Source organism: Limulus polyphemus, unplaced genomic scaffold (assembly GCF_000517525.1).
Source record: "Limulus polyphemus unplaced genomic scaffold, Limulus_polyphemus-2.1.2 Scaffold3366, whole genome shotgun sequence".
NCBI lineage: Eukaryota > Metazoa > Arthropoda > Merostomata > Xiphosura > Limulidae > Limulus > Limulus polyphemus.
In genome coordinates this window covers 28,619-42,221 of record NW_013668976.1, presented here as the reverse complement: position 1 = coordinate 42,221, position 13,603 = coordinate 28,619, and the positions used below count along the sequence as shown (strand labels likewise).

At 28.9% G+C, this 13,603-nt stretch overlaps 1 protein-coding gene across 1 annotated transcript in view; it reads right to left on the bottom strand.

Moving 5' to 3' along the window:
• The window catches only part of LOC106469231 (alanine aminotransferase 2-like), a 55,702-nt gene that overhangs the window by 16,197 nt on the left and 25,902 nt on the right, over window positions 1–13,603 (bottom strand). The window contains exons 4-10 of the mRNA XM_013929700.2: window positions 12,241–12,371; window positions 10,693–10,806; window positions 10,324–10,453; window positions 9,333–9,412; window positions 7,595–7,728; window positions 3,109–3,217; window positions 1,546–1,611 (exon numbers count right to left, since the gene is read on the bottom strand). Of these exons, the coding sequence (XP_013785154.1) occupies window positions 1,546–1,611; window positions 3,109–3,217; window positions 7,595–7,728; window positions 9,333–9,412; window positions 10,324–10,453; window positions 10,693–10,806; window positions 12,241–12,371 (764 nt within the window). The remainder of the gene's footprint in view (window positions 1–1,545; window positions 1,612–3,108; window positions 3,218–7,594; window positions 7,729–9,332; window positions 9,413–10,323; window positions 10,454–10,692; window positions 10,807–12,240; window positions 12,372–13,603) is intronic.

The following is a 13,603-nucleotide window of genomic DNA, read 5'->3' as shown; positions in this document are numbered from 1 at the left end:
TGAAGAACATCATCCAACCTTCTCCCTAGTATAGTTATTCCATGATATTAAATTATGAAATATATAATCTTACTGTACATTTCTAATAGTAATATTGACACTTTATCACTGCAAGATATTGATAACTATTCAATATAGTATAAGCAGTAATACTTTGATTAATATTTCAGTTAATGATGCTACTAACTGTAACCCCACTGTTATGTATCTTTAAATCTGAAAAATAATTATATCTTTTAACATCGTATGTGGCACCACACTACTTGGGGAAGACAATCCTAGGATAAAAAAATTGAAATTCTCTTCTTTTATCACATATGTCCAACTGCACTTTATTTTCTGCCAAGTTAATGTCTAGATCTAAAAAGTGTGCTATGAAACTATTGCTAGTACTACGTTCTAATTCGAGTTTAGGATAAATTTCAGATGGTTCAAACTCTGGATTATTAATCGATATTAAATTGTCAATATAACGAAAAGTAAAGACATATTTGTTAGGATTTGTTATTTAGTTCATAAATCTATTTTCATAAAAATAAAGATACAAGTTAGCCATATTTGAAGAGAAATTAGCCCTCATAGGGATTCCCACTATCTGTTTAAATATTTTATCATTAAAGGTTATATAATTATTAAATATACAAAAATTCAGAAGGTTTTTACACTGTACACTTGAAAATTTATATTTAGAAATAGCTACACTTTCAACTATAAATTCATCTATTATACTATTAAAGACCTTTATTAAATATTTCAAATTTAATTTCATATACATTGTCATAAAATCTTATGTCAGAACAGAAAAGGCTGAACTCAAAGAATTTACAAATTCTAAGCATTCCAATACCCGTGTATTGTTTTTTATTATCCAGAAAACATGTTTTGAAATACTTAGAGATTTTAGTTTTATTTCAGAAAATAGTAAATCAAAAATTTGTTGTGGGTTCTAGCACCCAAATCCTAATCCCCCCTTTGTTTTTCGGTTACATGCTGGTTAGCTCTGCATCTGTTGTTTTGCTTATGTCCGATAGATAGAATATCCCCAATGCTTTTGGGAGCTATAACCACATACATTTTCACTTTAAAAATGATACCTTTTGTACAAATGATATAATTTTACATTGTTATATTAAAACTTTGTTGGCACGTACATCTACATGTACAATAAATAAATTGTAGGTTATATTATAATTTTGTCAGGGCTATACAATGCTGAGTGATCGCCTGTATGCTTTTGATGTAATACAGTTTATTTGAAAAATTTTATATATATAACAATATAACAGTCAGACATACAAAGTCAGTCAAATCTAACAGTTATCAGACTTTTATAGGATATATAATAACAGTTAAATCTGACACTTACCAGACCTATAGATTAATTTTATTTGCATGATTATTATACATTAACATGTCCTCCATGTCATAAGTGGCATAGCTGATAAGGATATCACATTTTCCTATGCATATATAACTATGTGCAATTTTTAAATAAAACCTCCAAAATACAATAAGTATAGTTAAGTTTTTCTATTTCATACCCACTTCTTCAAATAAAAGGAATGAAGGATCTCCTGGTTTGGGTTGTGATGAGAGCAAGTACATCATGATCTTTAAAAGAGTACAGAAACATGTTTAATTACAACTTATCTTGTCGAAATCTGACACAGAAATAATGTTTAATTACAACTTATCTTGTAATCTGACACAGAAATAATGTTTAATTACAACTTATCTTGTAATCTGACACAGAAATAATGTTTAATTACAACTTATCTTGTCCAAATCTGACACAGAAATAATGTTTAATTACAACTTATCTTGTAATCTGACACAGAAATAATGTTTAATTACAACTTATCTTGCCCAAATCTGACACAGAAATAATGTTTAATTACAACTTATCTTGTATAAATCTGACACAGAAAATTGACTTCAGTGTTATCCCAGTTTTTATTTTTCAAAAACTATGTATCCATTTCAAAAATAGTGAACATTCCCAACTCTACTAGAAACAAAACTTAACCTTGGCAAATCTAATCAGATAGAAATAAACAGACTGAGCTATAAAAACCAACTGGAATAACTGAATCACATCAAGTTCAGTTCAATGAAAGTAATAAAGTGAGCTGAGCTTTATGCTGTTAAAGAACCAATAGCCTAACTGGTTAGAACATTGCTTGGCAAATAGGTTGAGATCTAATTCAATCTTAACTTTATACTTTGAGAAAATATCACCTTTTCTATTTGCCTTGGAAAATAAAAAAACACATACCATATGAAATATTCAGCAAAAACATATGATAATAGTCAAATAATCATTTCTTGAACTCAGTGTACATTTTCTACTAAAGTTAACATTTAGTTTTAAGGCTAAAATAGTTTATCACAAGTCATTTAAATAATAAAATCTCTCCCTACAAAAAAAAGGAGTATTTACACTGACCTAATAAAACTTTTTTGGCAACTTGTACGATAAGCTTTATATTACACAGAGAAGTTGACACACTACATTTCACAGTTTACAAGTCTGTTAATCAATCAAACATGATGTTAGTCATCCTCTTTTCTAAATATTTAATACTGAATATGAAAATCTGATACATATAATTTGGAAACAAAATCACTACTAAAAACTTGTGTGCTTGTGCAATGACACTGTTAGAATCATCCTTCCTTATTTATTTTCAAATACATGATATGACTACTTTAACTTGTAAAATAATAACGTTTTTTAATTAACCTAGTAGTTAGCATTCCATACTGAGACTTTACACATTCTGAATTTTCAGCTGTGGGTGTATTATAATTATGATAATGTAATATTCTGTTAAGAATTGCAGTGCAGTAGATGGCAGATGCTGTTGACTGTTTACCCCCCTCCCCTTGGTCACCCATTCTACATTAGAAATAGTTATGGATGAGCCTTGGAGCCTCTAACCTAAGCATTTAACAAATGTATTGCATAAGGTGTCATTCAATTTTAAAATAACAAATACCATAAAGTTGTTCTTAAAAATTTTTAAACCCCATGATTAGTCACACAAGGATTTAAAAGTGACTTTTATTAAACTGCTTTTTGCATTTAATTATTATTACTTACAATACCTGGCCAAGAATAGAAGGACAGAGATGAGCAGACACAGCTTTGAACAACATTTTTTGAACATCTGGATCCAAGTTAAAAACTTCCAAACAACCTCCCCGCATACCACATCTATGACAGAAATTTACAATACTGTATTAATTATGAAATATTTTAACAGTGCAATGCAAATAAAATGTTACATATGTCATATGTAAAGCAATTATCTATTATAATCCATGTACATACCTACCTAAGATGGAAAGAACTTGATACTGTTTTAAGAGTAAAATGTATCTCACGTCAGCAGATCATTAGTTTTTCTACAAAACACATACACAATTTATCGTTATAAAATTACAGAACTGTCATAAACAGATCTGATTTAAACTATTTCCACTCAGTCACATTTTCAGGGGCATACAGCTAACTTTACATTTCTGTTTGGTTCTTTGACCAGCTGATAACGTTTTAAAAGTTTCATGCCAAATCATTTTCATTATCATTCATACAGATCATAAAATATTAGCTCAAGTTATAACAATAGGCTGATTGGCATGTTAATGTGGATATTATTTTTTGTTAGGTAGTTTGATAAACACTACAAAATTATTATTTTTGATTTTATAACAAAGAATTCACTTTATGATAAATAACAATTTTGCATTGAAACAGTGCATCTATTTTCTCTGGTAAGCAATCTATAAACATTAACTGATAAACTTCCTTTACAATCTGAAATCTTTCTAAGCCCAATATTTTTCACATATGTAACTTTACATGTTAATTTTGTAATGTTTTGTTATAATTAGGTATAGAGGTGCTAGTGCTAATGAATAAAGTGGAACATTCTATGTCACCAGTGAAAGAAAAAATGTTAACACTTAAAATTATTACAAAGCAAAAACACATTATTAAAGGGATCAATAATGCAGAAACTGGGGTTGTCTTCTTCTTCCATAGTAAGCTTTAAATGATGTTTCCTCTAGCTATAAGTTATAACTTTCAGATATTACTCTCTCATGCATTAATTTTTGGGAGTTTTAGACATTAGAGTATTAACACATCCCTACTCTGAGAATGCCAAATGAATTGAAAATAAGTAATGTTATAATCTTGTATATTTTTAGAACTGCAGTTCTAAACTATCACAAAAATCAGTTATAATTCTTCTGAGGATTAATGTGACTCATTACTTAATTCCACTCTCTATCCATAAAAAATTACTATAGATTTACTACAAACCTTTTATGTGTAACTATTATCCATACTTTAAGAAAAAATGCAATTTCAAACCTTACATTGTAACCTACAGAGCATCTTCATATCAATTACATGTATCAGCAGAACAATTGGAATACCAAACATTACTTCAATAGTAAAGTCACACCCAATATTATTTCATTCAATACATCTGGAATTCTATAAGTCAGTGCTGTATTTGGTAATATATGTCACTTTAATATATTTTCACTGTTGCTAATAGCAATGAAAAAGGTGTAACGACAAAATCACATTAGCCAAAAAGAATACACCTATACCATAATTTATTTTTAAAGATGAATAAAAATTGGAAATTTAAAAACCTGAAAATAAGGGATTGCAAAAAAAGAAAGGAAACAATGCTGGAGATACAGTAAATATTATTTACTCAAACTATAAACCAACCTATTCTAGCTCCAGCTGTTACCTAGAATTACATTTGGTGGAGTCAAAATAGGAATTTCTAGTTCGAGTAAATAATATCTATAATATTGCCAACCTTGTTTTCTTACTTTTTTTACGATACCTTTTTGCAGGTTTTTAAATTCCCAATTTTTTACTCATCTTATTTGCTGGCTATTTTTTATGCTCAACTATGGGCAAAGGATTACTTCATATGGTAACTATTTTATACATTCTAATGATAATAAACATAGCTAGTAGTTGGCTGATACATGATGATTTACTGTAGCTATTGACTATTTGATCACATTAGTTCGAGACATAAAAAGTTAAGCTGCAGCTGGAGATTGTCACGGAGATTTGTTTGAGAATATAGTGAGCATTTATGATTTATGTGTAACTAAATTCTCTATATATGTAATGCATAGCAATGGGCAAATATATGCCTAGACTAAGACACAAGCACATATAAAATTTTACCAGAAGAAAAGCGGCATTTTCAAATAAAACATATATATCTAAAACATTGTTTTAAATAAACCTTTGTGTCTTTTAAAGTAATTATTATGTGTGTAATAAAATTTAACACGTAATACATACCTCTGGGGTCTTTTAAAGTAATTATTATGTGTGTAATAAAATTTAACAAGTAATACATACCTCTGGGGTCTTTTAAAGTAATTATTATGTGTGTAATAAAATTTAACATGTAATACACACCTCTGGGGTACAAATTTGTTCTCAGTCCCACAGAGCTATTTAAACCAGAAAAAAAGATAATTGGCTAAACTTTTTTGCATTGATTCTCTCATAACGTAACAGAGCTAAATCTGTTTTCCAGATGTGTTTTCAAATACCATCAATGATATTCTTGATGTAAATGAAAAATTGCACCAAAGGCATGCTACGCAGTGGTCCTGGAAAGATATGAGATGATAAACCCCATCAAAGACTTCCCTGATGAGAAGAAAATAAAAAGCAGGATCAGCCAAATCAAGAAAAGGAAAGGCAGATGAAGGAGGAGCCCAAATAGGTGTTTCATTATGATTTCTGTATCTGTTTGAGGTCAACATAAGTATTCATTCCAAAAAACAACAAAACTGCAAAAGAATTGTCATTTATTTTCATAAAAGATAAGAAAGAAAAAGCAAAAGAACAAGAAAAACAGCCTGGAAAAGATTGCACTTTTCCAGAAAATGTAGTTGAAATTGCATTTTTCAAATGATCATAAAATTTCAAGTATTTATGCCTAAAAAATATATAAACACCCTTGAAAATATTTTTTGCTGTTCTATTTCAGTAATCAAATTCCATAGTTAATGTTCCACAGAAATTGGCAATATATCAGGAAATTTTGCCACCCTGAGGTATGCATTACATGTTAATATTATGTGTATTGATTTTTTTTACTCCACTTCATACATGATAAAGGGGTTGGCTCCATAAAGACACTGATTGTACAATGCACAAAGCATTGAGTATGTACATGTTACAGTCATCTAATGTTCATCTATTATTGGCTGGTAATTCTGGTTTCACTCTGTATTTAAGCTTTTTAAAGGAACACCATATATCTGTAATAAAGTTAACCTCAATGGGTAATGATAACATTGTTTACAGTAGAATTGTGATGTTTTTTAGTTTATGTAAAATATAGAAGAAACAAATTGACTTTTCAATACCCGTATGACCTTTGCAGTACCTTATTTAGTGTTCTACAAAAAGTTTGGGTGGAATATACCAAACCATTTTTGTTGAAAACTGGCATGACAATAATAATAAGAATAAAAATTAAAAATGGGTCATTTTGAGTGGATTTCTTTTCCTTGTAAGTCTAACATGTGTGCTTTTTTTGTACATAGCAGTCAATAGTAAAGATTTTAAAGTGTTATTTGAACTAAATCTTTACTGGTTAAGGAGCTTTTTGCCCAAACATTCTATTAGGGTTTTGTAAAATTCCTTGGAATCCCTATTATGAACCACTATCTTGGTTCTTGATACAGTCATCAACTCACATAAAATCACTACCAACCATTTCTTACTATATCTTAAAGTACTATATATTTCTATTAAATATATGTATTTTGGATAATAGTTATCAAATGTGTAACTAATGTAGTTTCCCAATTTTTTGCTTATCACACAAGGTTTATAAATATACTATTTTACAGCTCTTTTAATCATCAGTATCTGAAGATCAAGCAAAATATAATATGTACATTACACATCAATTCTTATTTTCTTCATTGCCTTTTTTGTCTCTTCTTGTTAACTTAAAGCAACCGAAAGATTATGAAGTCACTGTCAGATAATCAAACTACTGCATGCACAAAAATCATTCTGTCTCCACTCTTACAGATAAACAAAATACTTATCACTTATATTAAGATCATCTTGTGAAAGTAATTCAATGTCATTTTTATAGTATTCTAAGAAAGTTGATCATCTGTGGTGTTAATTTAACTGGAAGATTCTATGCAGGGCTAAGACTTTTAATTTTGTCTCACATACAATACAAAAACAAACCAATACCATTAGTTGTATAAGTTGCCCCCTTGTCTTTAAAAATAATAATCAGGTTACTGAATTGGATTACAAAGGAAGTTTCTAAACAATCACTTAATTTTTGAAAGAAGTGTAGTTAACTTACAATGATTATTGAACTACTACAAATGTGGCACTTGATGTATATTGTTAGTGCATTAAGTTCCAACTAAAAAAGCTAAAGATGTTATTCTTTAGTTATGGATTTAAAAAAACAATACTAGTCACTTTCCAATCTGTTAAAAATGAGAATTTTGCACTGATGCAACTAAAATAAAGTACAGCAATATATTCACTTACTCTCCAATATACCCTTTAGAAGCAGACATTACAGATGCAAGCTCCATGTCTGAATAGGGTGGTCCCATCTTGCTCATGACTTTGTGGAAAGAGTGAAAATTCACATCTTCAGCAAAAACATTGTCTTGGTATACCTAATAAAACAAATGTTAAACATGTACATCCTTCCAACAACTTACCTGGTTTGATTTTCAACCCAAAGCTAATTTTAGATTACAAGTTTTGAGATGTATGTACAGATAGATATACTTGCTCACATACAAAAAAACCAAAAAACATTAAAGGATAAAATTTACTTTATAATAATTAAACATATTCAGAAGAACAATGAAATTAGCAAGAATATCTGGAAGCACTTGTTCCCAATTGTCGATTGCTGGTTTCCTTAGGTATTATTATGGTGGTTTAAAGAGCATGTAGATTTCTCTAATTCTATGCTTTGAGAAGGATCTTGAAGTGTTGTTTGTTCATTGGGCTGTTAGTACAGTTCAATATGTATTTTGCTATTTGTGTTGGGTTTACACTTCTTAAGTTTAAGTGCTTGTTGATTCATTTTTCTAGACTCCTGGTTGTTGAGGCTAAAAGAACAAATCAACGAGTACTAAAATTTCAGTAGCGTAAATCCAACACAAATAGCAAAACACATACAGAACTGAAACAATAGCCCAAAGAGAAACCAACACTAAGAATGAAAAAAAATCTATTTATTTCTGAAATTAACACAATAAATCTAAGAAAATCAGTGAATACCAATCGAGAACAAGTGTTTTCATTTTTGCTATAACTGTAAATGAGCTTTAGAAAGAAAATGTTTACAAAAATCCACTAGCTGAACATATCAATAAGGCAATTCAGTCAAAACGTAACCCTATATACACACACAAGCAATTAAATCAATTTTTGTAAAGATACTCTTCACTGGAATTAACCTGGTTCTTGATTAGATAATGCAACCCAAAAAGTGAAATAAGACAAACTTTGTACATAATAAAATATGCATAGTTGGAAATATTCAAATGAAAACAAAAACTATAGGATTGTCATTCTCATTAATACACTTTTAAATGGTTTGCTGTTGTTATATGACAGTATTTACAATTCAAAACTTTTTTTTTTTTAAGGTAGAAGAATTTTGATGATAGGTTGTGCTAAACAAATACCTTATAACAGAATCAATGAAACACAGAAAGAGAAACTCAAAAACATGGTTTATATTGCATTTATGGCAAAAGAGCAGCAAAGAAAAAACACTTAAACATAAGTGGTAGATACATAAATTCAACTGTATGAAATATTTCAACCCAAAGACACAAAAAGCAACTTACAGAGTGAACAAAAACATTTCTCGTCATACATAATGACTCAAAAATCTATTAGGCCTAGAAAATAGCACATTCTTTAGTCATACTATAGTAAAAATAATTAGAATAAAATTAAAAATATTGGATTTTGTATTTGTATGTTTAAATACCTTAACACAGATGTTGCATACATACAGTATGAAAAGTGCAACTCCATATATCATATACATTTATGTAAAAAAACAAAATGGAGGGACTAATGTTTGAAAGTTAGGATTACACCAGTAAAGATAAGCAAGGGTTTTACACACACACACACACACAGATATATATATATAACAGTGACTTCAGAATCTTTTGCTTCACATGATTTTTAAAATAATTCTTTCAAAAAAAATATTGTGAAATTGTACATCATCATATCAAATAATGGTTACCTCATCAGCTACAAGAAATAATTTCTCTTCATGTGCAAATTTCACAATATCTTCAGTGTTCTTATAGGTAAGTACAGAGCCTAGAAAAACATAAAATTTTAACCATGTATATAGTAATAATAGTAAATATGCAATTAAAAAATGAGAACTTAACATCATCATGACTAAGTAAGTGAAAATATCTTAAAATCTAATACAAAAATGCAAAGACAAGAAATGCCAAAAACCTGTGTAGTCATGAGTGGTATATAACTGTGCCAACATGAGTAAAAATAATTAGACAGCCTTGTTCAGGTGCTTGAACTCATGATGTTCTGAACCACACTATACATTCACTTTCTGCAGCCAATTATGAAAAGGCAGTTGCCTAGTAATAAAATTAAATAAAGAATAAAGAGCTCAATCACAAGCAAATGTAAATAATTCAGATGGTTAAATAAAAGAATTATGTACCTCAACCATACATAATCGAAAGCAGCCCATCCTCCTCCATTGAATGTGAAGTGAAAGGATATAACTTTTGCCTTTTGCACATTTCCTAATGTACTCTATATGTAACTTAAGAATGGAAATTAACTTTTATTGTACATACATACAACAATAGTTTTAAAAGTTGTTTTGAAATTTAGTATGATTCAAGCTTTGGTAGATTGTTTAGGCAGAGTATTCATGATGAAACTTAGTTGAATGGATGGCAACTGCCTGTTGTAGAAACACAAGTGCAGAAGAGGATGTTTCAAAAGCCTTCTGCATTTCATCTTCAGGTGGAAGACTTTCAAAACATCATCCTCTGCATATGTGTTCCCATAACAGGCAGTTGCTGTCCATTCAACTAAGTTTCATCATGATTAAAGCTTTTCAATAACGTTGTAAAATATCATATTTTTGGAATCATTATACAGGAATATTCTACATGCAAAAAAGTCCATCACATTTGTTGGTTCAATATGCAAGATGAAAACTTTAGTACTAAAATAGCTTAATTACAAACCTGTTGGGTTTCCTGGATTGACCACTACCAAAACCCTTGGTTCACAGTGAGCTCTAGCTTCATTAATTGCTCGTTTTAGTTCTTGTATACTCAGTGCCCATTCATTTTCCTCATCAAGAAAATAACAAATCTGTGGGAGAATTATATTTCAAATGTTTATTATTAATCTTTACAGACATATCTAGTACTACACTGACTATAGCTTACAGTAATGCATGTCCCTGAATTGTGTGTATAGCACGTACTTCAAAATTATCATATTCAATATAATTAAATGTCAATCATGTTGCAAGATAATAGTCCCACTTTTGAAAGTAAACATCAGTTTAACCCAAAAATATGTTAAGTAAAAAATAACTAACATATTACCTCATACATCCCATATTCCCTAGCAAGGGCAGAGTACAAAGGGTACTGAGGTAGAGGGATCATTATTCCAGGGGGCTTGTCTGACTTGGAATGGTTCAGTATCATTAAAATTGACTATAGAAAAAAAAAGATAAATAACTAAATAACATGAATTTACTTTCAATAATTATCTTGGTAAATTTAAAATTAAAATACTATATTTTACAGTGCTTAATATATATATTTTTCTAAGAAATTAGTAAAATCTATATTTGTAACAATAAGCTATATAAAATACTTAAATGTAAGATATATTATTATTATTACAATAGTATGAAAATACTACTAACAGCTAATTTGTACTATATATTCTTTTTAAACTATCAATTACAAGAAAACAAATACATTTATATACAACATATGTAGTTCTACTATCTATTATTCAAATTTATGTACTCATCCATTTCTTTAAAAGTATATGAATTTCTGGCCTTTTATGTCTGATAATTTTATTCCTTTAATTACCAGTTAACTAATGTATCTTCATATATCTGATTGGTTTTAGTTCAGGTAGATTAAAATGTTTTATTAATGTTTATTTACTCATTAACTTTTTAACTGTTTGTGCATTTTTCAACATTACTTTTATATACATTTTACTTTAGAATGGCATAGTTTCAGTCCATATTCCTACTTAGTATGTGAATCAATATTTTAAAGGTTTATTTATTTTTAAGTGCAAAGCTACACAATTTAGCATTATAAGTCCATAACCTTACTGCTGAACCAATGGGGTACTTTAAATGTTTAAAACATATATTTGTACATATTTTTATTGTAACAGTGTGGTAACTGAAAATAATTTTTTTTAAGATAGGCACACTGTTTTTAGCCTGGAATTCTTATTTGGACAAGATCAAGCCACTAACTTGTTAAATTTTCTTAATTCAGAAACACTTTGTATAAACTCGTTGTTTAACTGTAAAACAGTAAAAATAACTGAATTCAAATGTGTTATTATCACACTTTATATTTAAAAACTTTTTAAACAGACAAATTTTAAAATATTCATTTCTGGGTAATATGTTTAATTCAAAGTAATGTCATTCTTGCTGTGTAATTAAAAGCCCATAACTGGTATGAACATGTTAGTAAAATTGTTTACTACTTTAAGAAAATAATTTTAGTGTTAATTTTGCAGTGGCTTTAACATAAACAGAAATATGCTGTATGATGCAAACATCTCAAACTTTTACTATGTGCATATTGTGCAAACAAGCCAGTAATGCAATGCTAGTCAGAATACATGCAATCCAATACAGTGGATACCCACTTTTCCACAAAAATGTTGATTCAGTACATCATAATGATCACTAACGATGTTTATCTATACAACTATGGAACATATTTCATTTAGACCTGAAGGAAGGATAAAGTTTTAGCAGTTTTTACTCTCTCCTATGGATCACTATAATGAAAGAAATTTGATAAGAATAAGTAATTTATCAACTTTACTGTCAGAAAGTAAGATATATATATATATATAAAGATACGTAAGAAAATACCAACTTTGATGCCATCAGTAGCTCCAGATGACAAAATAATGTTATTATAATCTCTTGGAACACCATCTCTCTCTCCTAGAAACTTAGCTACTTCTTGCCTGAAAATCTCAATCCCTGGACTATCACTGTATGCACCTGAGTAAAAACAAAACACACACACATGAAATGTAATGGACTTTTGAAACATTTTTATTTATTACTAAAACATAAGAAATACCAATAATATCAGTTTCACTCATGATAACAAAAGGCTATAAACTTGTCTACAAATATACTCAGTAACAACATAAGACAACTTTAAAATACATATATAAACAACATGAGCCTTTCACAGTTTTATTTTATACGCTGTTTTCATTGTTTTTTTAAATAGTTCTGTTTGTGTATTTTAAAGTTGACTTGAATTCCTATTGAATCTATATATTATGTTGATAAAATATTCCGGATTACATGCATGCTGCTCTAGTTTCATGCAATTGTTGGTTCCTTTCACAGACAAGAAACTATATAACTTGTAACTTTAGGACTATCTTCACTAGTTAACTGGCATTCTGAATCCAATGATGCACTGCAAATAAGTGGATGTTTCTGAATTTATGGAAAATTTGTAGCAGTAAAATTAAAAAATGGAATATGCACTAGTCTTATAATTTATTTGTCAGTAATATAATACACATAAGCAGCTATAATTTTCAATTATAAAAATCAATTACATTTACTGTGATGTCCCCTCATTGATCTTTCGTGTACAGACACTTCCCAGATTTCGTACGTATATCAGACTAGAGGGTTTCTAGTCATGAAACGAAAAATGCTTTATATTCATCAAAATAAACTTATTGTAATATATAGAATCATAGATATAGTGTTGGTTAACTGATAGTTATTAGGTAGATTTTTAGGTATACAAGTAAATAGAAAACATGTTTGATTAAACTTCTTTGACATAATTCAAACACAGAAGAATTTTCACAAGTTATGGCAGTAAATCCAACATTTACGCTTCACTTCTGGATACATATTGTCTACAAACAAGAAAAAACAGGAAGTAGAGTTTTAAATTGTGGGAAACAAAAGAAAGTTGTTGATCTAAAAACAAAAACCTTGATCCTAGGTTCAGTGTAAATATATTTCTTACTGTCATTACATAGTAAGACCCACACTTCTGTTGTTGTTTTATAATTAAAACATACTAACTGATATATAAATATTTTATTCTGATATTTTGCAAAGGGGTTAAATAAAGTTAAATTACATAAATTTTATACATAAGTTACAAGTCAAGATAACATATATACAAAAGGAGCATCAATGTATGGATAAACAATGCCTAATTTATAAGTTATGCACTGAGAAGTACACATACA